Source organism: Trematomus bernacchii, unplaced genomic scaffold (assembly GCF_902827165.1).
Source record: "Trematomus bernacchii unplaced genomic scaffold, fTreBer1.1, whole genome shotgun sequence".
Classification (NCBI taxonomy): Eukaryota; Metazoa; Chordata; class Actinopteri; order Perciformes; family Nototheniidae; genus Trematomus; species Trematomus bernacchii.
This window is the reverse complement of record NW_022987531.1, coordinates 385829-411669: the sequence shown is the minus strand read 5'-3', so window position 1 is coordinate 411669 and position 25841 is coordinate 385829. Positions and strand designations below refer to the sequence as shown.

Sequence of the window (25841 nt, the reverse complement as noted above, 5' to 3'; positions counted from 1 at the left end):
CGCCCACACATCAGTTGACCTTTTGTCAAAATGTATTCATTAAACTCCCTACGATGCGTGCAGGGGAAACACCCTATTTTCTCCTTGTTAATGTTAGCTGCCAGCATCCGAGGTGTATTCAGGCTCTATTTAGTAAAAATGTGTATTGTGAATGTAGAGTTAAACATTATTATGATGTGTTAAAATGTAATCTTTTAAAATGAGTTTTTTTTACTGAGAAACATGTTTTTTTACAGTTGTCTGAAGAATATATTTTCATGGCAATATAAAATAGATGTTAGAAAGGTGAATTATTACTTGTTAAACTTCCTAAAGAAACAGTATTCAAACAGAGTAAGTGAGGTTATGTAGAATTAATTGGGATTCGATTTGTTTTCAGTAGTATTAAATGGGTATTGAGAGAATTCCTTTTAAATTCCTTTTAAAGCAGCTGCTACAAAGCTGTTTTGTCCTGGCGTAAGGATGCAGGGGGGGGGGGGGATGCGCTGACCCTCACAAATCAGGAGATTTCCACCTCATCAGCTACTGTTCCTTTGTGCTGATGCTGCTCCTCAGGCCATGCTACACTCATGGAGAAAGTGAGTTTTAGTTGGTGTGTATGAACGTATTTGCAGAAGGAAACAGTGCACCGCTGTGACAGGACTCTTGGCTATGGACTAAGATCCTTCCTTTTATACCAGCTTGGTGCTCACAGCAAGTATAACATATATATACACTGCCTGTGAGCCAATCTGGAAGAGCCTTCCATTGGATAATTACTGCAGAGATTCATATGTTTCAGCTGGCAACAAGTTATTTAGCTGATGTGGTGTTTAGCTTCTCATTTCTTAAACATCCATGTCGGAAGACAAGGACATTAATCGGTTACAAAAAGATCAAATGATTGGCCTGCATCAAGCAAAGAAAACAACTAAGGAGATTGGTGAAACTACTAAAATCAGGGAAACAACTGTCCAACGCATTATTTAAAACCAAATCAATGGATCCAGATTCATCCTGTTCCAGAGTGATGAGTGCATCAGGGTAAGAAGAGAGGCGGATGAAGTGATGTGCCCATCATGCCTAGTGCCTACCGTACTGTGGGGGCAGGCTATGATCTGGGGGTGCTGCAGTTGGTCAGGTCTAGGTTTAGCAACGTTATGTTCCCAAAGAATGAGGTCAGCTGACTTCCTCAATATACTGAATGACCAGGTCTAGCATCAATGGAGTTCTTCCTCCCTGATGGCACGGGCATATTCCAAGAGGACAATGCCAGGGGGGCTCACATAGTGAATGAGGGGTTCAGGGAGCAGGAGCCCTCCCTTCCTCACATGGACTGGCCCCCACAGAGTCCACACCTCAGCCCTGTGGAGAATCTTTGGGATGTGCTGGAGAAGACTTTGCGCAGCGGTGCGACTCTCCCATCATCAATAAAAGATCTTGGCAGAAAATGAATGCAACTCTGGACAGAAATACATTTTGTGACATTGCAGAAGCTTATCGAAATGATGCCACGGCGACGGCCTGCCGCACTCAAAGCTGAAGGCGGTCCAACGAAATATTAGTGGGCAACTTCTCTTTTGGACGGGCAGTGTGGAATGCCTCATTCTGCTTTGAGGACTTTGAGGACTTTCATGTATATTTGTTCCTACAAATACAGTTACTTTTATTCTTTGTGCAATAATAATAATAATAGATTGTATTTATATAGCGCTTTTCTCGAACCCAAAGACGCTTTACATTTGGGGAAGGGTAGACAAACAAGGACAGGCAATAAAACAACAGCAAAACAAAAACAAAACAGAAAAACAAAAAAACAAAACAGAAAAGCAGTTGGTTGAGAGGGGGGGGGCTTATGGATATACAGAGTTGAAGAGATGGGTTTTGAGGCGGGACTGGAACAGGGTGAGGGACTCAGACTCACGGAGGTCTTGGGGGAGGGAGTTCCAGAGCTTCGGGGCTGCCACAGAGAAGGCTCTGTCCCCAAAGCTCCGGAGTTTGGCCTTGGGGATGGAAAGCAAACCGGCTGAGGTGGATCTGACCGGGGTGGTTGGTAGAGGATGAGGAGGTCAGTGAGGTAGGGGGGGACCAGGTGGTGGAGGGCTTTGTAGGTGAGGACCAGGAGTTTGTATTGGATGCGGTGTGAAACGGGGAGCCAGTGGAGTTCTTTGAGGACCGGGGTGATATGATGCCATGATTTGGTGTGGGTGAGGAGTCTGGCGGCTGCGTTCTGGACACGCTGAAGTCTATTGAGGGATGTAGTGCTGATGCCGTAGAGGGGTGAGTTGCAATAGTCCAGGCGGGAGGAGATGAAGGCGTGAATGAGTCGTTCGGCTGCGGGGCGGGTGAGAGAGGGACGGAGTTTGGCAATATTGCGGAGGTGGAAAAATGAGGTTTTTACAACTTGGCGGATGTGGGGCTCGAGGGAGAGGGTGGGGTCAAATATAACGCCAAGGTTGCGTGCCTGGGTGGATGGGGAAACAGGGGTGCCATCGATGGTGAGTGTCAGGTTGGGGGTTTTGCTGAGGGTGGATTTGGAGCCGATGAGGAGGAGTTCAGTTTTATTGCTGTTGAGTTCGAGGAAGTTGTGTGCCATCCAGGATTTTATTGCAGTCAGACAGGATTCGATGTGGTTGAGGGGGGGGTTGTGGGGGGATTTGGTGCTGAGGTAAATCTGTGTGTCGTCAGCGTAACAGTGAAATTCCAGGTTGTAGTGGCGGAGAATCTGACCAAGGGGGAGGATGTAGATGATGAATAGGAGGGGGCCGAGTACTGAACCTTGGGGAACACCTTGGGTGACTGAAGCTGTGGCAGAGGAGTGGTTGTTGAGGGAGATGAAGTGGGATCTGTCGGAGAGGTAGGACTGGAGCCACCTGAGTGCAGTACCTTAGGTGGCTCCAGTCCTACCTCTCCGACAGATCCCAACACTCTTACAAAAATAGTACAGTTTTTTTTTAAATGATGTTCTTTTAATGCCATGATAATGCTTTTCTTTTACGTTTCTTCCTTTGTTGTTGGTATGCTGCTGCCTTTCCTTAAAGTGTTCTTTTGGCGAAACGGAGCTAAGAGATGAGGATTTTGACATTAAGCAGGAGAGACTTTGCCATTAATCAACTTGTGGGTTGAGAGCCATTAATGAAATGTCAGTGGGGGAATGAGTATGTCATGGCCAGTTGTAAGTGGAAACACCCGACGCAGTAACACAGTCCACTAGAGCAATGCAAACCCTCTAGTTCTTAAACTAGTGATCTCAATGAATCTCAGTACAAAACCCTGTACACACCAGCAAAACGATGACATATCCATGACTTTATGACAATTTGAAGTGGTATTTTACCTTCATGATGTCCAGCCTTTCTTCATCACAGCGGACAAAGACGCTGGAGGAGGAGGAGAGGGGCAGGGAGGTGGACAGGGTGACGGCCTCCTGGGCCAGGCGGCGGGATCGGGCGGCGCTGTTGGTGTCGCTAGCGTTCTTCACCTGAGACATGTAGTGGTAGTTCACCTTGAACATCACCTTCCCATCGTCGTCCTCCGAGACCATCTCAAAGGTGTCTGAAGAGAGAGAGAGGCCAGAGTGAGGAAGCTCTCACTGCTGCAGGAATGTACTATTCTCCTCTCAACTAAACCTAAAAACATCAGTACTGCCTGTAAACACTTCAAATAACAACTTCAAAATATACATTTATATTTTTAGCCATGTTTAAATGGATACCAAATGTCAATGCAATTCAATTAGGGTAGTATAGCAAAACAGAAAGGGCGAATGAAACTATTAAGTCCTGATTTTAGAGTTTGATCAATTTTTCAATTTAAGGTGACTTAAAAACTGAGAAACATAAGCTTCAAAAAGTCTTTCCTCACCATTAAAAGTGTTTAAATGAATTGTTAGGACCACTTATTAGAAGTTCTTCTTTCTTTCAGTAGTAATGGAGGGACGAAAGGACACGTAGCATGCTGGGGTTAGCTAGTTATCTTGCTAAAATAATGTAATATTGCTGAATACCTTTTAAAGCTGAACAACATTTTGCTTGCATTTGCTACAAAAAAGGGAAAAGGCTGTTTTACTGGCATCACTAGATGGACAGCATGCTAGCTAGTCGGTTCTGTTAGCTCTTGCTCTAACATTGTCATTCTTCTGTTATAAACTTTAAGAGCTAAGAAGCTATGCTGTTTCTTGCCCTTAGAACAACTGGTCTTCCAGTACAAATATACTGTATACAGGGGCGGATCTACCGGGGTGGCATGGGGTGGCAACTGCCACCCTAAAAAATAGCCTTGCCACCCCAGCTGCCACCCCAGTTGGCATCTTTGTTTTGAAAGAAGTTAACATTGATTGATATGACTGGGATTAAATCAGCATATACTTCTGCCAGGGGATGCCACCCCTCAAAATCTCCTGCCACCCTCTTGCCACCCCATGAATATTTTTCTAGATCCGCCCCTGACTGTATACAAATGTTACTTCTATTGGCTTTACTAAAGGGGCATTCAAACCATGAATACAACTTCAGTCAAAAAGTTGCAAACCATTTCATCAGACTCTTATTATCCCCTCAACAGAAACACACTCTTATATGCCACATAGTGTGAAATTCAATGATATAATCAGAAGTCTTGCTAGAAGGAGTTACAGTCCAGCCTTCAGTCTGTCATGACTTGTCTGTTTCTATTCTGCCAGCTCACTGGAACAACAGTAGCCGCTTTCACACCAAGTACTTTGCCGTACTTAGTGCCCAGCACTTAGTACCCCCATGGAACTAAGTACAGATCGCGTTCACACCGGAATAAGTTCCCTGAGGGAAGATTACGCAAATGAAGCCGCTGACGTCACTTCTTCTGCTTTGGGTTTACTGGCAGGCCGCAAACCACTTCACGGCGTATACTGCCACCCGAAGTTCCCGGCCGGAGGTCCCCGGAGTTGGGGACTGGCTTCAGTAGAAGCTGCTGGGAGTCCCAGCAGCTTCTACTGAAGCCTTCCGAGTAAATCGCCAGAACGCCGACTTCTCCTCATCTCCACCGCTCCCATGTTTTCTTTTGTGTTGCCATAAGTTAGTCTCTCTCCGTTGGTGCACGGGGCTAATGCTAATGCTAATAATGCTAATGCCAGCAAATACAATGGCTGCTTCAAAAAACTTTTCAGAGTATTAAGGGGCGTGGTTTGCAAATCAGCCAGCCAATAGAAATTGGTACTTTTTTCTCCCCAGGATAGTACCTCCTCTCTAGCAGGCACTACAAATGGGGGTAAAAGTTATCGGAACTAAGTTCTCTTTTTGGTGTGAACGCAAAATTCCAGGCACTATCTGAACTAAACGGGAAAAGTACGGGTAAAAGTACTCTGGTGTGAACGCGCCTAATGTTTACAGTCACCTGACATATCAAGCTGCTTACTAAATGCATTTCTAAACTGGTGTAATAGGTCATGACACGTGTGTGTGTGTGTGTGTGTGTGTGTGTGTGTGTGTGTGTGTGTGTGGGTAAAGGAGGACGTAATGTGGTCAATGATGTTCAACAAATATTGGTTGTTGCATGTTGTAAATAAATAAAACTAATATGCAAATCTGTGAATATACAAATGTACATATAAACGTGCATCACACAAACTCAGGACTCACCAAACTGCAGCTTCTTCATGGCAGCCACGTATTTCTCCTCTACAGAGCGCAGAACGTACAGAGGCTTGGGTCGACTGGACACCTTCCTCGAACACTCCACCAGCTTCCTCTCTGTGAGGAAACAAGAATCACAAAGGCAAGAGTGAAACAGAGCAAGGATGCATTCCAAAAGTGGCACAGTGGCATGAGCTTTGGAACATCTTTCCTGTTTTCTTCTGATCAACCACCTAGAAAATAATATGTTTGATGCAGATCTGAATAACCAAATGTATTTATGAGAAGGATTTTCTTTTTTATGATCGGTTTTTCCTCCCATTAACTTTTATTGGATACAATTAAATTCAGACAGCGTCTGTCTGTCAGCAAGAAAAAAGTTTTACGTCGACAACTTTAATAATTGTCGTTTCCATTCAGTCTCATGCCTGCCTGAGCATCCGGTTTGATTTTAATTATGTTGTTTTAAAATGTTCCTGAAACATTTAGCCAAATAAAGAGTTCAAAAGACATGAAATGTACAATTCAATACAAATGTAAAAAATACAAATGCAAATAATAAATCCAATGTTTTAATTGGTTCTGCCAGTAGACATGGGTCCACAGTACACATTATAAAAACAGAATGCAGGGCATTCATGTGTGTTTGTTCAACAGCTGGATGGAAGGGAATAAGACACATATGAGTGAAATGTGGATGCAGTTCAAGAGAGGATGCACACCTGGTTATAATCTATTGCTAAATGTTTTCCATTGACCTTGAGTTAAGATCATTTCATCATAACTACTTTCTAGGGTTAAGAATTAACTTGTATATATTTCCTATACATTCATATTTCCGAGCTACAATCCAACCCTGGAGGTGCACCCAGAGTGCAGCGGCCATTTATTCAGCGTGTTGAGTGAGCACAGATTCAGTGAAGCTCCAGAGGAATACTTCCTCTCCTCAGTCAATACCGTCCTGCTCTTGCTGATCATGGCGTCTTCCTGACATTTGTCTTAGAGCCTCTGTAATAATTAAATTATTATACATCTGTCAAGACCCTCATCGATTTCTTCATGTGAACTGACCCGACACTCAACTCTTTCTGTTCCCCCACATGCACACTTCAACTTCATCTAATGGCAACCCCCCCCCCCCCCAAGTGATCAGCATGATGGCTGTTAACGTGGATCTAACATAAAACCCTCTGTAATGGGCGTGTGGTGGGGGGGGGGGGGGGGTCATCTGTTTTGTGCTCTGCTTAGCAGCCTGGTGATGTGGGAGGTGTGAGGCGGCAACATTTGATTGATGCAGTAGCTTTATTAAGGTGGGATCCTTCCTTCAGTAATCAATCACTTCCTGGTCCCACCCCTTTCAATTTGAACACATGCTCTCCTACCTGTTAACCTATGAGAGAACGTGATTTAATTAATTACAATGATTAAATATTCAGAAGCCCTTAAAGCTGACTACCAACCGTCCTCAAGACACAGATATGTTCTGCAAAGATATGAAGTAATGTTCCTTGGTTTCAGAAAGCTAACAGAAAAGGTACATTTGAATTCCTTTCGTCCAAAAATAATTCAATATATTTATTAGGTTTGATGCACAATCATCTGAGTATATGATTGGTAGAGCAGTCTAACAAATGAACATGAAGGAGTTTCCCTTTCCTTTATCAACATGATCAGTAAAAATGTTCAGTTCATGCGTGAAGATATCTTTTTGTTATATTTTAAAGCCATTAGCAAAGGCTGCAGGGGCTTTGCTCGTCTTGTTAAGATGAAGACACTTTGTTCTGCCTGTTGCAGTGTGTGGCTCCACTGATGTATACCTTAGAGCCACAGGTGGCACATTAGGGTGGGTTTGACCTGTAAGAGTATTTGGTCAAGTCAAGCTTTAAAAAAAACAGCCGAAAAGCATCCTTGATAAAAATTAAATTAAATCTTCAGACATTTTGGTTAGATAAATGATGTTGGTGTCCTTGCACCAGAGGACAGGACACAGACTACAGACGAGTAAGAGAGACACAAATAGAAATATGGAGATAGGAGAGATCTGGGAAATGATTTAAAGTCCCAAACATAAAGCACATCTGGGTTTGTTTTGGCCTCAGGTTAAATGTATGGTTGTAAATATGTTACTGAAGTGTTTGCAGACTGTGATTTAAATCTAACTTTGCAATAAATCCCCATGAGTGTGTTTTCTGGGTACCTTGGTTGGCCTGCCGCAGGCTGGTGGTGGCAGTGTACACAATCTCAGCAGTCCTCTGGATGTCAGGCACCAGCAGAGTGAGACCCTCGGGCTCTGGGTCTGAGGTGTCCGTCTTCACCACACCTTTACCCTTATCTTTCTTTGACCTGAAACACACACACACATATGTACATTCAGTCATAATGTAATATTGGCTGCTGTTTGATAACTTGCATGTCATTTTGTATGCATTAATAAAAAGGTTGGTAGTTTTTCCTTTAGATTTCAAAAGACATAGATTTGATACACATTTCTTGGTATAATGCTGCTGAGAGTTTTTAGGTTCACTGATATGAAAAATGTTTCTCCTCTTTGACTCGTTATATGTACAGTTGCTACTGTGGGTAAACATCACAGACTGTATCTGGAAATACAATTTTACATAATAAAATCGGTCACTGATATATATGCAGGGAAAACCAGAATGGTGATTATTTGTCAGGTATTTAATTAACTCAATGGAAAAAAACGTCATTGTGTTGATTTACCAGAAAATATACTACATTATCCCAAATATTAGGGAAGTGTTCTTATTCCTGTTACTTGTATCCTTATCTTTGAAAAGATAAAGGCCTGTCTATACATCATTTACTAGCCATTCTTTAGCCTGTTTATAGAACTAGTCTTTTGAATGAGGCAGATTGAATTATTTTGACACAACTAAGATAATGTATGACTTGAAGCTAAAAACAGCTAATCATGTACAAGTTGTATACAGAGATGTAAAATGGACCCTAGGACAGCTTCATCATTCTCTGCTGTCTCTCTGACTTATGAGGAATGGAGCCATTCATACTCAGGTACTATTGGTATGTATTTATGCAGAGTATATGCATGTAAACCTGGTTCAATACGTATAAACCAAGCTTACATGAGCTTGGTTTATATATATATTTATGTGTAGGTATAGACCTGTGTGCTGTGTGACCATCTCACCTGAGACGATTGGTGTATGTGTCCACGCATGTCTTCATCTTGGCCAGCAGCATCCCTACAGAGGTCTGTCCCTCTGAGTGCTCTTCATCCTCGTCCTCCTCGTCCTGCCCGGGGTCTCCTGAGAGAGGCAGCAGCAGAGGGACCAGGGTGGTGCAGGTGGAGGTGGCCCTCAGCAGCTCCAGCAGCGCCCGATAGAGAGGCACATGACGAGCCATATCCAGGACTGCAGCGAGACCACAGGATACAGTGTGTGAGTGTTAGATGCTCCAAGAATAGGGCAACAAATGAACTGACTTTCTATATTTCCCAATAAACAGATCTCTATTGCAACAGTGATAGTATTGGTAAGCAAACATTGTCATGATCCAGGACCTTCATAATCAAACATCTTAGTCACAGTAGCTCAAAAACAATAATAAAAATGAAAACGTGCCGGAGGGCAGGTAATATCCTTTGTGACCCCAAAATATACAGAGGGGGGGAAAGATTACTTTTGGTGAATTCAAAGCAACAAAAAAGACTGACTCATCTATAGCAATAAAGATCAGTGCTGCCACCGGTGGCCAGCTCTCATACTACAATAACATGTCTAAACAAATATTGAATAGCTAGAGACAGAAACAGAGAGAGCTATAAATAAATAAATATATTTATATATACACAAACTCACTGGTCACTTTATTAGGTACACCTGTTCAACGGTCGAATCCTCTACAGTTCTCTATCATATAGACGGTTCGGCCACACGAGGCCGACATGGAAACGCAGAAAACGATAACGGGTCCCAAGGTGGGTAGATCTGCGGACGAAACACTCTGGGGGGGGCAAACGGCTCCGTGTCTACGCCCTATACGATCATTTCCTGATAACGATGACATTTGTCAAAGATTCCAGGGCCATCAATAATGGCATTCCTAGAACCTTGCCACTATTGTAGATAACAATCTGTCATTATGTAATAAATGGGCATCCCTTGAGTTATCCTTTTAAAGTTTGAATATACTATGTGAAGAAGCAAGGAATTAAAAGTGTTAGATAAGAGGTTGGCTTGTATCAATTCTCAACCAAAACAGGGAAAAACTGTTGGGCATACTAAGACAGTGTTTTTCATTCTTTTTTGAGCTGCGAAAAACAACCTGCGGCACATCAACGACCAAAAAAGCTACAAAACGGCACATTGTATTCCAATACAGCGTGTATAATGACAATTGAATGACAAGTCTTTCAATTTGGCGACAATTTAAGCTCTCTGACACCTTTGTGTTTTTTCTCATTAAAGTGATCTGTTTCTGAAGGGTGTTTTGTTTTGAGATGACGTTTAAGCTTGCTTTGGACCATGGCATTGTTGGATAGCTTTTCTCCACACACCAAGCATAACTGAGTCTGTGCAGTCTGATCCCTGAGGAAAGTCAATCAAAACGATGACATCTTTCGCTGTATTGCCTCAAGCCCCCTGATTTTCTTTATTTTGGTCAACACTCATATTAGGCTCTTCATCTGGGTTAGAATTTTGTCAAGGACCCAGTTCAGATTCTGCATGTTTAAAATATTTATCCATCGCTGTTCATGTTGTCACAGCAACCTCTCCCACGCATCACTTCACTCTACAGGCTTAAATGAACAAGGCCCTTAATGCGCTACCTACTGCCTCCCACTGGCATGGAAGAATATTTAATAGCAAATTATTTTATTTTTAACCGATTAAGTGCAAATGGACAATTACCCTCAGCACACCTGACGATCTGTCACAGCACACTCAGACTAATCTCAGCCTCTGTGCTTGGGTCATTTGAGCCTTTGTTTTCGTTTGGCATCCAGCAGCACTTGACCAAAGGCCAGTCACATCTGTTGAGGCAGTGTGAAGTAGGCATCTACAGAGTGACCATGTTAGCCGGATCATCTTCTGAGGGGCTATCTGGTGTGTGTGGAGGTACTTGTGTGTCCATGTGCTTGCCTTGAAGTGTCAGCCTCTAAATAAACAGCTCTTGTTCGGCGCTTGCAGACTGTTTTACATTTATATTGAAATTCCCCGCTATCCACTGTCGTCACTCAGCATCTGCACAACACTGACCTCCCAGAGCTTCAACCTGATCTCAGATCCTTACACCGGTGTCTTTGGATGACACCTAGCATGGAATCCTAGTCCCTTTTAGTTACCTCTATGTAATTACTCTGTTTGTGTGCAACTCATCAGAATTCCTCCTCCCGCTCTGTTTCAATGTCACAGTTTTGTTCTACACTTTGGGGAATAAATGTCACTAATGAAAGAGAAAATAATAAAAAGAAAGGACAAAGATATTTGTATATATTTGGCTCATGTTTTGTTCTTTAGCCATGCATGCAGTGTGTTTTAGCAATGGTTACATTGGTCATTCAACTGTTCATGGTCCCTGGAGTCTAATCCATCATTTAGATGTAAATGATAGTACTTTACCCCCGAATATAAACATTTATCAAAGTCTCTTCATCTTATTTACAAATGATAAAACAATGAACTATTTGCAAGGCTTCCAAGGGGATACACATATATAGTTTCTAAAAGATATCACAAAACTATACCAACAAACCGCCATGAATTGTTGTTATTAACCTTATGATACAAATGATTGGTAATGGTTTACTATCTTTTTCCAACAACCGCCTGGTACAACACTACAAAAAAAAGTCATATGCACTGGCTTCTCATTTCCTGCCTCTGTAAATATAGTCATATTTCCATGAAATCAAAGAAACACCAATTTGGAGCCTGAACAGTGATTCAGAGCAAAGAGTAAAGAGGCTGTTCTCCTCTGAGACACATGAAAAGTGGAAACCCAAGGAGGCGGGACATCCATCACAGCTATGAGCGTCTTGGTGGTGCCGACCTGCAGTCATCGCAGTACTTCCAACAGCCAGCCTTCATCTGGGCCTTCTCTCTGTGATTTAGGGCCTTCTGGGGGCCGTACAGAGATGGGTGCTGCCAGGAGCCATGTTGGATGTTCAGGCTGAGTAAAAGTTAATGGAGGCCAGTAGACCTGAATAGGAGTGCCTGCCATGAGTTAGCATGGCATATGAAAGGGCTTCTTGTAATAAAAGCTCTACTGTTGGACTTTAATCCCTCCCTGTAGCCCCACCTCGTGTCAAATCAATGGCTTGATGGTTTCAGGAAGTTGTATTTGAAAATCAGGTTATGAATCCTCCAGAAATACACACAATCATTGATTTCTATACATGGTCGTTCAAAACCCTGGAAATGGAACTGATAATCAACCACCGAAAAATCCCTGGCATCAAATGCCAAACACAGATATTCTAATTAACACCCAAACCCTGTTGCCCACTGACAACTCCAGTCTAGTGCCTTTTCTGCCCGCAGTCCCCAGTGAAGATGCAAAGATTCCTTTAATTATAGCTGACAGATTGATGGTTGGTATTTTACTGGGGGTGAAAAAAAATGAACTTGTTTAGAAATGGACACCTCTGTGATGTTAATTACTGCAGATAGTGCCACAGCAGGGTGAGGAAAAATAAGTATCCATTCCCATATTTGAGAGACAATCACTGCATTGTACAGTATATGCATTGTACATGTATTTGTACATGGCTGCTACCAAAAACATTCCAAAAGCCCATCCAGGCGATGTGATTCCCTGGATACCATTTGTAAAATACCTCAGCTTTTGGATCCACCATGTGGAACACCACTTATCATTTGAGAGCAGCTCATAATTTACCTCTTGGGACCATGGTCCATTTTTAATGAAGCTAGCTGAGATGCAGAGATGTGCTTCTCTAGAATGAGCATACTGGATAATTGCCCTTCTTGGCTGGTGCTGCAAATGTGCATGAGACTGATAAAAAAAGTGTTCTTTAAGTATGTCAACTTTTCCTAATACACTGCATTATGTCATTGCTTTGTGGTCAGACAGAAGGCAAAGAGAATTTTAGAGGCAACGCAATTGCTAACAAAGTCAATAGTAGCTGGCCATAAACATGAAACCAAATCAATTCTAATGTTGCTCTGTGTCTGCTAGATGTGTAATAGGCATTATATGTTTATAAGGATGTGTCAGGGCTGTGGGTTTGTCAGCTTGTTTTTCTTCTTCTCAAAATAAAATTGCCCACCATCCACATATATATTCATTATTAAATTAACAATAGTGCTTTTGTTGAGACAACTCAAGCACTCCTTTGTGCACCAGTCAATACTCAAATAAAATACAGAGTTAAATCCCAGATCAAATGTACATTGGAGGGTCTTGAACATATTGTCTGGAGTGATTGTAATGTTATGGTAAATGTCTGATTCCTTAAATATGTGTCTTTTTTGATCATGCAAATGGAGCTGCTGTGATGCAAGAAAAATGTCAGACTTCACAATTAAGTATTATCGTAACGTAACTGTAGAGGCATGTTAATGTGTTGGTAGTAATATATCCAACCTACTGCTTCCATGGCAACCCACTGAGACAAAAGCTTATGACAGTCATTGATCTTCATAAAAGCCACATGCTCAACATAATTATTTGTTTACAGGGTAATGGTCAATAACATACACACAATACAGACAGTTGAAATATTGGGCTCTAAACCTGTAATGTGCAATACAGTATATGCACTGTTTTTGGCAATTGTACTGTGCACTATTGTAATCATTTTCATGTGAAAAACATAATTCTTTAGGTATCTCAAACCCATCTCAAATGTACATTTAGCTACAAGCTGCTACCCATTTAACCATGGATGAGTAATTATTGATTATTATTTTGATTTCCAATGTGTGCTTTTTCTCTATTTTTAACATGCTAGCTACTCAATTATTGCTCGCCTTTTATCTGCCATGTCACTTTTGCTGTAACGTTGTAAACGTCCCCGCTGCAGGACTAATAAAATAATTGTGATTCTGATCAAAACAGTGATAGAAAACCATTTAGCAGGTTAACACTGGGTCTCCTGGGTGAGCAGCAGAGCGGTGGGGGGCTGGTAGCTGCTGCAGGATGGGTGTACGATGGCTTCCCAAAGGGAGGGAGGCGTTAAGCATGCGCTCACACTGAGTGGGTGGCCAGCAGTCTGACTCAAGCTCTTGGCTCGACAGTGTCAGGTCTGCCTGCCCCTCAAGGGCAACAGAACAGAGAGACGGAGCCCAAACAGTAGGACTGTGACATGTCTCCGCCAACAGTGTGCCTCAGTACACACCGTGGATAATGTGCACCAAAGCTTAACTATGTGGAACCGCCAGAGAAAAGGTGGCCTGGAGCTCTGTGCCATTTCAAAAGGACAGAAGGAGCAGAGCTTTTACTGCATTTTAAGACTTTCATTTATTTATTTTTAACACCTCTGATGTACAATATTACTTATGTGCAATATACATACAGTCTATGTATATGTATATGTATGTGTATATATATATATATATATATCATTATTTGATCCCTTGCTGATTTTGTAAGTTTGCCCACTTACAAAGAAATGAACAGTCTGTCATTTTAATGGTAGGTTTATTTTAACAGTGAGTGTAAGAATATCAAAAAGAAAATCTAGAAATTGACATTATATAAAAGATAAAAATGGATTTGCATTTAACTGAGGGAAATGCTACTTAATTGACAGCAAACCAATGTTTTGGCATCGTGCAGTAAGGTGGTCTCTTTGATAAGTTGCACTGACAATTGAATGAGAAACATGATCTTAGTTTCATTTCTTTCTCCATGTTTTTAGCTGTGTTGCAGCAACATTTCATTGAACAAATCTACTTTGGTCTGTAATTCGATATAGAAACTGGCTTCCTTGTCACACTTAAGGTTATCACGATGCGTTTGTTGCAGCACTTGACCATTTATGGCAGTTAATGGTTGCATTCAAAAAACAATATTAAATTAAAAATGATTACTACTCCAAAGTAATAGTTATTCAATACATTTCCTATTAATCCATGGTGGTTACTACCTTTAATCTACTGTATTCAGGCAGAACTGTTATCAAAAAGCACTGTCCTAAAAAGCTCAAGTTTACACATTTCTGAGATTTAAAGCAGCCTTGTAGCGGTCATGTGCCAAACTCATTGAAATGCAAGATACACCAGGGCTGACATAAGATACTATTGCAAAAACAAAGGGGATTACTGCACTGACAGCAGTCACAGTTCAATGAAGCATTCAAATACACACTATTTACTCTGGGGCTTGATGGATTAGGGCTGTTGGTAACCATATTGTGCAGTCTGGTTCTCAAAAACGGACAATACAAAAAACAAATACAAATAAAACTATTTGCCCACTGAGACAAAAGAGCGTAGTAAAGGTTGGTTGTTCTGCCATTATATATTATATTAAATGGTACTGTGGCATATTTCGGACATTTTCCTCAATGTGTAAAAATATATCTATTCAAGAAACATGTCAATTATTTAAGTCTTTTGTTTTTTTCTACTCAGGTAAATCAGTTATAAACAAAACTTGCTTTCACTGTACATTTTGAGGAATATTCTGGTTTCTATCAAGAAGCCTAATTTCCTTCCAGAATGAATAAAGTGATGTTATATCAATCCTTACCACTACCTCCTGGTGCCTATATAGTAGCAATGAGGTGGGGGTTTCTAGTTTGTTGGGATTCTTATTTTTGTTTCTTGCTTTCGACATTAGCAATGCAGCTAGCGCTATCCATGTTGCTAACAATATATGAACAAGCTGATTGATCTACTCCTGTATGTATTCATATACAATCGACAGACAGAACATTTATTTTTAATACAAATGCAGTGTTTCCTTTGTTGTTGGCATCTTTGAGGAAAATGGCATTGCCATGTTATCTTGTACATACAAGGAATGATCACGTTCTTTGGCTGAAGGAGCATATTAAAGCCCACCTGAAGAGAAATAAAACAGGGAGGGAGAGAGGAGGAGGGAGAGTGAGTCATAATGCTAAGACAAATGAGCCAACTGGATCAGAAGCCTGTTGACATGCATTAAGAACTGCTGTCCAACTGCACTGACCTAAGTACTTAAACAATTCAGCATGGAGCTGGAACTCATCACAGGTGAATACATGTACAGATCAACAAGCAGAGGGTATTAGCACAGACTTCCAGAATCCTCTTTCAGAGATAAATATCTAACCACACAAATGGCGCATTTCCACTGCAGCGCGTAGCACGGTTTAAGCGTGCCGTGCCAAACCCGGCCCGTTTTTTGTTGCGTTTCCACTAGGGGTAGTTCCGGTGTAGGTACCATATGTGCACGGCCTACCAGATCAGCCTGGGGTCCGTTACGCTTACCAATGACGTAACGCATTGGCTGTACGGCAAACCAAGAGGACATTTTACACGGCCAAATTCCGCAAAGAATATTAAAAAATAACAATCGACAGTGAATGTATGTTAGTGGAACTGTGTCAGGAAAGTGAAGTGTTAATTAAGGAATGTTAATGAAGAACTGAAATGCATAAAATAGAAAGTTAATATGTAGCATATCCCTCCGAAATATGGTCGTAGACTTTACTGATGATTTAGAATTGATTGAAGCTCCAGACTCAACGTAAGAGCTTGTGCCTCTTCGGGGGGTGCTAACATTTAAACATAAACTTTATTCTTTACTTTCTCCGTCTTTATATGTAGAAGATATCAGATAGCAACAACAACTTCCTGTCAACGTTCATGTGACGTGTTCAGTCCTACATGAGTTTTACCTTTACCCATGGATGCACAATAAGAACGGATTATATGAATACTTTCGTGACGTTTCGCTCTCTCAAAAGTTGGGCCATTTTGTCTTCATGCGCCAATGAGCAACTCTCATAGGAATGAACGAGGCCCCGCCTCCCACGCTGTATCCAGTTCTTATTATACATCCATGACCTACACCGGCTAACGGGCACTGTTTCACAGTTTTTCTGGCCCTCCAAAATCCAGGTTCTTTGGCCATGACACAGACAGTCTGTGGTGTGTACTTGTTTAACTTTTGTCTAGTTTCTGAACAGATATGAAGAGCTGTTAGCTCTGAGTGCTAACAGCTAACGGCTGTGTTGGTTTTCTGTGGTTCGCATTGAAGATGACGTCACGGCTCCGCCTACACTGCGTTACTATAGTTACTGCCCCAGCTACTAAACTGTAATGGAAACGCAGCATAAAGTGAGCCTGGCCTACCAAGGCCTAACTATACCGTACTAAGCCGTGCGAGGCCCTGCAGTGGAAATGCGCCAAAAGACCCCTACATCTTTGCACTGCCCTCTTTGTTTTCCACCCAACCATCCTTTATTTCCCAGCCTCCTTTTGTTGCCTCCTTTTGTTGCCTCCTCCTCTTCCACTCCTCTCTCCACAGGTCTGTCTGAGTACCAGCAGCTGAGGATGGGCTAAACTCAGAGCGGAGCGTGGCAGCGCCGGCTGGATTCACCTCCTTTCTCTTTTTGTTATTGTGTGCCGTCTAGGTGGTAGCTGTATGGGTGTGAGCTCAACCAGCCCCCACTTCAGTGGGAGGGGAGGAGACAACAGCAAGTGCGAGCAATGGCACTTCCCCCTCCCTCCCTCCCTTTCATTCTCATGCTCCTTCTCCTTCATTGCCACCGCCATCAGAATCCTCCCTCTCTTGACATCGTTCTGCTTGGTTATGCAATGCACATTCCTCCCACGGAATAGCTGGTGTTGGAGACCTGCCGTAACACTGCTGTCACTGGCAGCAGATGCAGATCCATATTGCCATAACAACAGTCTGGCGCTCCGGCTGCTATCGCCTCTCTTCAGACGTCTGCTCCATGGGATTTTACAGCTTTTCCACTTTTGGAATATCATCTGCCAGACTCCACTAATTCCGGGACGTAAACCATTCCTACTTGGCTCAACGGAGGATGGGTGTCCCCATCAACTGATCCTAAAGACAGTTTTGTAATGACTGGCATGGGGGCTACAGTGACAGGCAAGAGGCTTTTTTGAAATTGTACTGTTCCACTGAAGAGTAGTAAGCCATCAGAAGGGATAGAACTGAAAAAGGAGGTGTTGGATTTACTGATAAGCCGGGCAGGGAGGTGGATGAGTTGTGTTTAGGCAAAGCAGTGAAAGGGAACTCAAGAGACAGCAGACAGAAAAGATGGGAGGAACAGTGGGGAGGCAGGAGGGGGTAAATGGGGAGAGGGTATCTCCCTCAGAAGAAGCTACTAGCGCTTTAGCAGCAATGAAAACCTGCTGATAAGAGACGGTTGCGATTGGGAGGGGGAAACGTAATCAAAAGGGAAGTTGGGGGGTGGAGGGTTTTTAACCTGACAGGTGGCGCTACAGACTGGGTGAGTGGAGAAGTGACACATCAGGCTTTTTTACTGGAAAGCCTGTGAGCACAGCGAAGGCATCGTGCCACTACTACCTTCTATCGCTCCGTCTGTCACTGTCTGAAGCTACACATCTCTTCTCTCCCCCCATCCTCCACATCTAGAATGTCTTTGAAGCCATGGATTACCAGTGAGGATCCAAAAAGCATGCCGGATGTTGTTGTCATACACTTTAGACGCCTTAGGGTAAGCCACTTATTCTTTATACCATCATTTTTATTTGTGTGTAATTTCGTATTTTGTAATATCAGGCATTTCAGTGAATAAGGTGACATATATACTGCAAGGGTTGAAGGGGATGAGGATGATTGTAGTTCCATTCACATATAAACCAAAGCCAAGAATGCTCCTGTTAATGTTTGTGTTCACACCATCTCCATAGTCCTTCATAGGGAAGGTGGGAACTATGCTTAAAATAACTACTAACAAGGACCTGGGGGTGGGGAGTGGTTAATCATTAACGGCAAGAGAAAAGAGTTGGGCGGGCGTGAGGGGGCTCTTAATGAAAGCATTAAATCATGCTTATTTTTTAAATGAAGTAACACCATTGTGCTTTAGTGATGTCAGTTGAACAGTTTGATTGCAGATGATCCACGGCAGAGGCTGATTGGCGCTGACGGACACGCTGCTGTGAAGGCGCTCTGCTCCAAGCTGTGGCAGCTCGTAAACACCGCTGTTTACACTCTAATCTCCCCTCCGCCCTGACTGGCCATTGTTATGTTCCATTAATGATTTCTTTCTTTCTGGTGGGAGGATAACGTTGGCGGGGCTGCAAAACCCAGATCAGTGTGGGACTGTTTGTTACCGTAGATTAGTAAGAGGACGAACACAAATGAAGCCATGTTTAGCCTTTAATCGCTTGGTCATTCAGACAAGATATTTTTGTTGCTTTTTATGCGCGTGTGAACCTTCTGACATGCTCTCCATGATTTCCTTTTATTCCAGATAAGTGTTCCCCTGCCTGGTTAGCTGAGCATCAGGATCATGGGCACCACAGCCATCACCCTCGAGGACTTCAAGGCACTAGAGGTCAAGGAGGAGCAGGAGGAGTCTATCTTGGCATTTTTGGGCATAATTTGCACATTCCTTAACCTTTTTGTAGTCGTCTTTGTTTATATTTACACCACACTGTGAAATCAAAACATAAAGGATTCTTTAAACCTTCCGTCAGAAAACACTTCTACGATAAAGGAGGAAGTGAGCAGGCAGGAAGGAGGATTAGAAAGAGTTGGGAAAAGAAAACTGACATGAACATCTTTCCCAGAAAGAGGTGGAGGAAACTGGACACACTGGAAGAGGTTGAAGATGGCGAAGCCATGATGCCAAGCCATAGCCATGAGCCGGGGAGATAACAGAGGGCTGGGAGACATGGCAGAAAGCGGGCTGTGTGGGTCCCAGTGTGGGCAGAGCCAGGTGGACATGACTAAGCCACCCAGTGGCCTGATATGATATACAAACCTCTACTTCAACTCATTTTCCTGGACTTCTGGACTCTTTGAAAGTCTTATGGACTTTCATTTTAATTTGATGTTGATAAGACATCATTGCTCTTTTGCTCATTGCTCTTGGGCTTTTAACAACCTGATTACAAGTAGAACTTTTGAAGCTTCTATGGAGACACTATTTGCCACCATATCGCATCAGCCTTCAGGGCCACATATACTGTAGCTTCCCCAGAGTTTACCCAGAAATGTGGCTCTTAGTTCTGCTGTACTTTCATCTCCAAAAATATCTGCCATTTCTAAAATGCCCTCAACCAACCAGAAACAACCGTAAATGTAAACACATTTTTATTCAGGAAGAAATATGTGCAAAAAGGTTTACATCGTGCAGATGAGGAATTTGTAGAGATGTTACCCCAAAAGGGAGATATCTTTTTATTAAAAAAATGTTTCATTATCAAGAAATGTGAGAAAACGATAAACGTGTCAATAAACCATGTAGCCTATATACATGTAAACTGGGTCTATCTTCTTGCTTTTTCTGCATCTATTTCCACAATTTGAAGTTGGTGTTTGGGAGGGGGTTGGAATGATCTCAATGGCATTTCACCTGGATAAATAAAGGTTTTGAATTGAATTGAATTCTCATATATTTGTTCATGTTGATTTCAGGTTTGTGTCAGCAATCTTTTTCCTGTGTATACACATTTGAATGAAGTCTAGAGGTAACATGCAATAGGGGACATCTGAAAAATAAAATCTGAACATATAAAAAAAGGATAGCCTCCATCCATTTCTGTGAGAAAGCCCAAAGGAGTGTGTGTGACAGAGTCTGAGGATCATCACAGGAGTTATTTAATGACGTATGCAGGAGAAAGATTATTGCTTTCATGTGACTGGGATAGGAAGACATAAGAACCCAATTGGGAATTGAAGGGCATCTTTATGGTTGCATGTTCATACTCTCATAAAATGTAATCTCCCTCTGCTTGCTGATGCATGCTACATCACAACTGACAGTATAGAAAAGGGTATTGTCCTGCTAGCATGAGCTATACATGTTAAAGACTAATCTTGACTAAAAACCCAAATGGAAAAGCAAGTGAAAAGTACAACAGAGTGGGACACTTCTTCAATCCATCCAGCATGCTAGAGAACATTAGCTAGGGAGAAGAAGCCCCATGGCTTCTGTAATTAAAATGATCACTAGTGGTGGCCTGGTCAAAACCACTATTTGCTGAGAAAATATAAAATATAAAAAATAAAAACGTACCAAACAATGTGAAGCCTGTGCTAATAAACACCACCGTTCACACACGTATTCAATGGTGGGGAAGCTCTGTAAACACAAACACACTCGCCTGTGTCAATTGCCTTCTGTTCCACATGGTCTCTACGGTATATGGAGTGAAGAATCATTACCAAACACCCTCCAACAGCCCAGTCATGTTCAGATTACCCTCCAACATCATGCGGACGCCCACTTAACATGAATGATGGACCAGAATAGACACTACCTAACCGGTGTCGTCTGCTGCAGCTTAGATAACTTTACATTCTTATTTGTCTTGGATGAGCACAAAGGAAAATCAAGGTTTAGAACAGTAGAGATGTTTAGTCTGAATACAGCACAGACATATAAACATCGCATATCAGATCTGGAAGACAATTAGTGTCAACCACAATGTGCAAGGAATTAATTCTTCAATTGAGATACATTAGTATTGTGCTGAAATGTAAAGGTATTACCTCTCACTAATGGCTTAGTTCATATGATGGAGTGCCAGGAGACGGTGAGAAACTGTAATGCATCCCAAAAGGCTTTGCCAAGACACCAATGATTAATGTGCAGCAGCGCCCTATGCTGTTGGGGCTGAGGAGCTGTGGGGCGGGGGGGGATAAAGCAGCTTGAAAATGAAAGCCTGCGTGCTAGTGGGTTCGAGTAAGAGGAAAATAAAGAGTTGGGGGTAGTAAAGAAATGAGGCTCCGTTTGGAGGGGATTTATTTCTCTGGGTATTTTGAGGTTGCAGTTGATTAAATACAACTAAGAAAACAAGGGTTTGATCCCCCCCACCTACGGCAGTGGTAAGGCCCACTGTTCATTTTCATGTTTTGTTGTTTTCAGTGGTAACAGAGTATCTGTATAAACTCTGTTCCAGAATGTTACCAGCTCTGTGTGCTGCTTTAGAGGTGTAGAGATTATAACAAGGTCTGATCTTACACCACCTAAAAAGCCTATACTGGAAGCTCGAGTCGAGAATGTTAAGACGTGCTGTCATAACATCAGTCAATCTGCGTTGTAATCAGCAGCTCATACTGAACGTTTTCTTTTGGGTCTTATCAGTCACTACTATGCAGAGAACTATCCTCTGACAGCGCAACAACATATCCAAAAAGGTTTTGAGGTTAGGGAGATGAAAAAGACATCCAAACTAATATTGTTTAAGCGGAATTAAGTGAGGGTTAGATAGTCTCTCTTTATTATTATACAGTTGTCACAGGTTTGAATCTCCTTCCAAATATGTACTTCTCCTGGAACTACAGCTTAATATTTAAAGTTAAGTAAGCACTAGTGTTAATTTCGTTGACTAAAACCATGACGAAATATGTTCGTCAACAATCTTTTTTTCCATGACTAAGACGAGACGGCACTGACGTCAGTAAACAATAACTGTGACGAGATGAAAATGTAGTTTACTAAATAAAAACTATGCCAAAATCTCTCTTTACTTTCGTTGACGAAAAAGGAGGAGACGAAATATTATCAAAGATAACGTTACATCTCTGATAGTCAGTTTTGTTCCCAGCAGTTCCATTTCCGGTGCTGCGGCTGCGCAGCAGTTGTGTGTCTGTGCTGCGTGCGGTACATTTGAATTACACCGGGCAGCGGCACACTGAACTGTCAGGAAGACTCGGATCTAACAAACCTTATTTAACAGAAAGGAAAATGGCAACAACAGGGCTTGGGAAAAAGAAACGAGGTGATATTTGTCCTTGCTAACATGTTAGCGCTCTCCCGAGTGTGTGTGCTGGTGGCTGACTTAACCGCATGGACAATGCCCCCACAGGTTTGTAGCCCCACCCCCCCAGCTGAGCCGGGCATACTTTTTATTTGCACCTTTCCTTATTATGGTTGCTATTCTAGCAAACCGTGCCTTGTTTAAACTTTAATTTATTAAACATTTTTAATGGCATCAATATGCCATGTGAACTAGCTTGTTAGACAGCAGTTCATGAGGCACTATTTTTTCCTTTTCTTGTTAAAACAGACCTCATCTATTTAATTTATTTTGCAATTAGTATGTGTGTACACTACAGTACCCTGTATTGTTGAATCGTGTTGGTTCAAAATAAATATGCAAATCAGAACATGTTCCATGTCTGGATGTATTCCTTAGATACCATCAAACCACTAGAACGGATACTCTCTGCAAAGCTGCATTCTTAATCATTCAAGCTGTGTTTTTCATCAAATAAGGATAAGACATAATCTTATTGTGAATAAGTTCGACTAAAATTACAAATTATTGGTTTTAGCTAGACTAGTTTGACTAAAATGTTCAATATAATCTGATGACTAAAAAAGACTAAAATGTCAACAGTTTTCATTGACAAAAAGTAGACTAAAATAGTTAGTTTTCTTTACTAAAATAAGACTAAAATGCTCAGACTTTTAGTCGACTAAAACGTAACTAAATAAAAACAGGATGAAGGTGACTAAATATGACTAAAACTAACAAGGACATTTGACACAATAATTATGATGATGAATGCATTTTTTTACCACTAAAATACAGCAACACATCTTTGATTCATGTCGTTTATAACTGGAATATTACAGTTATTATTAACTTTGTCTGTACAAAGTAGCCTGTCCAGGAAATATGCCCAAATCAACAAAAACTGCGAGCCGGCAGGCAAGACGCTCCGCTTCTGAAATGCTTCTGAAACGCGCCTGGTAGGGTATGACGCCGGAGGAGGCCGGACCAAAACCGCGGTGCAGCCGTGACGCGGTGCAGACGGACCCGGTGGAATCTAGGGGTAAGACTAAATAAAAAAATAGCTGACAAAATGAACACTAGTAAGCACCCCCCCATATATTGCATGTGTGGCTCATAGCTTATGTGAGCATAAAAAGAAACGCAGTGAGTCAGTCAACTGAGAAGAAATGGAGATTATCTTATGATGCTGTACATGATAACTTGTACATACACTGAAATAAACATAACCTTAATAAAGACCTCATGTCTTCACCCAGAAAGAAAAAGGTTTCAAATTTCCTTTTTTTTTTTTTTGATCACACAAGTCTTTAGGGTGGTATTAACATAATGACTAACACAAACTAAAAAAATATATTTTAATTTTTGTTTTATTGTGTATCCTTTGTAGAGGACATTGGGTGTTAGTTATGTGAAGCATAGTATACAAACAACATTAACATACAAGTACATTTAGACAACATTAGAGCAACTCAATGCAACAAATACTGAGCCCTCATTTGTAGTAATGCAGAGATACATCTGACACTTGAGGCACTTGATATGTGTTCCCACTGCATCCGTCTGCCATGAACCCTACGTGTTAGTTTTGGCCCATAGTGGGCGACGGGCCTTTTTTCTGTAACTGTCTCCTGCTCTTCCTAAGTCAATGCCTCCTCCTCTGAGTTATCAACCTCTTCCTCTTCCTCAATCACTGCCTGTGGATCCTCATCATCTGACAGGTCTATGTCTGAGTCTCCCTCAATGATTCTGTTCAAAATTCTCTCTGCCTTGGTTAGTGAGCTGCCTCCATTTGTGTTGGGGGAAATAAAAAGTTAGCAAATCCCCTCAGAGGACATTCATAAAAACATTTAGTTTTAGGTCAAATAAGTATTACACTGCTCTGAAAACTCACTACACTAACTCCTAAGATGTTCCCTTACTATCATTAGTTAAAAATATTGAACTCACAACACTGGTAATTACAAAATTACTTTCTATAAATAGTGCTTGTGTTGATGGACGTCATTTTGAAATACAATGAAATGATCTTTTTCAAAGCCACACCCCCACATATGTCACATGTCTGAAAAGCCCAGGATGTCCTCTGTGGAGTACAATTGGACTTAATGCTGTGGCATGTATAACCTCAAAGTAATGGACCAAAAACCGATGTGCACCACAGAGGACAAAAATGAATGGGTGGGTCTCTGGAGGACACGCACGCATGTAAGTGTGTGAAGAATTTACCAGATAATGAGGAGCAATTACAACACTCAGGATGCTTTTTATCAGCTGTTATTTATTTATGAGACCCGGGCTGCATTAGCACACACCAACATGCTCACACAGAGATACTAATGCAAAGTGAAACATCCCAGCACCGTCAGGCACAGAGAGGTGGCACACATTCAGCTGGAACGGGCTCAGAGCTGACACACATACAATGGTCATTTGTAGGTGGGGGGGGGACAGTGATGCTTAAATCTGTATGTCGCTAACTGCAGCAGCATATCTACAATATATTTCATCATCATACTAATAATAATGATGTCTCTGTGTTTTGTATCTGAGTTCGTATTATTATTATTATAATATCTCCACATCCTCAGTAAACAAGAATCAATAGCTGTCTATTGGAACTTAAAAGGCCCTTAATCATTAGGTAATAGTACAGCAAAGTATTTGCTAGGATTTTGTGCTCATTCAAAGCTAGTATATTATGTAGGGCTGAAAATAAATGTTCATATTTTTAATAAAACATTTTGTTTTCCTGGCACTAAAGTGGAATAAATAACAGAACAAATAAAATTTTAAATAAAAGTAAAATACCGGCAGTGTAAGAAAACGTTTTTAGAGAGTACTTGTCCATGGACAAGTGAGTTTGGCAATTTACTTGTCCGAATACATTTTTCACTTGTCCAATCTGGGGCCACTGGAATCTTCTTCTTCGCCATCGTATTTTACCTTTTCCCACGGTTTTACTACACTGCTAACGTACAGTAAGTGAGCGGTAAGATTTTACTGCATCACACATAGGGTTGGGTTCTTATTATGCATCCATGGTTGGGTATCATTTGGATTTTAACGATTCCGGTTATGCTTTTCGATTCCGGTTCTTTTCGGTTCCGGTTCTTTTCGGTTCTCGATTCCGGTTCTTTGAGAGGGTGAAAATAAGTCCCATGCCAATTTCCCTGGGAGAAAAATATATTTATGAAAACATTAAGTCAAATCTGTATTCCTATTTACGAATCACTTCATACCGTTTTCATTTTGTTACGGTTATTTTGTTACTGCACTCATCAGACCCTACACTGAACTGTAAAAAGGCAAATGGGCTTCACATTACAGCACAGCCATTTCCCTAACA

General features: G+C 41.6%; 1 protein-coding gene across 1 annotated transcript in view; it reads right to left on the bottom strand.

Annotated features, from left to right (window-relative positions):
• The window catches only part of birc6 (baculoviral IAP repeat containing 6), a 92267-nt gene that overhangs the window by 14003 nt on the left and 52423 nt on the right, over positions 1–25841 (bottom strand). Inside the window, 4 exon segments of the mRNA XM_034122347.1 lie at positions 3317–3534; positions 5595–5705; positions 7786–7931; positions 8761–8983. Of these exon segments, the coding sequence (XP_033978238.1) occupies positions 3317–3534; positions 5595–5705; positions 7786–7931; positions 8761–8983 (698 nt within the window).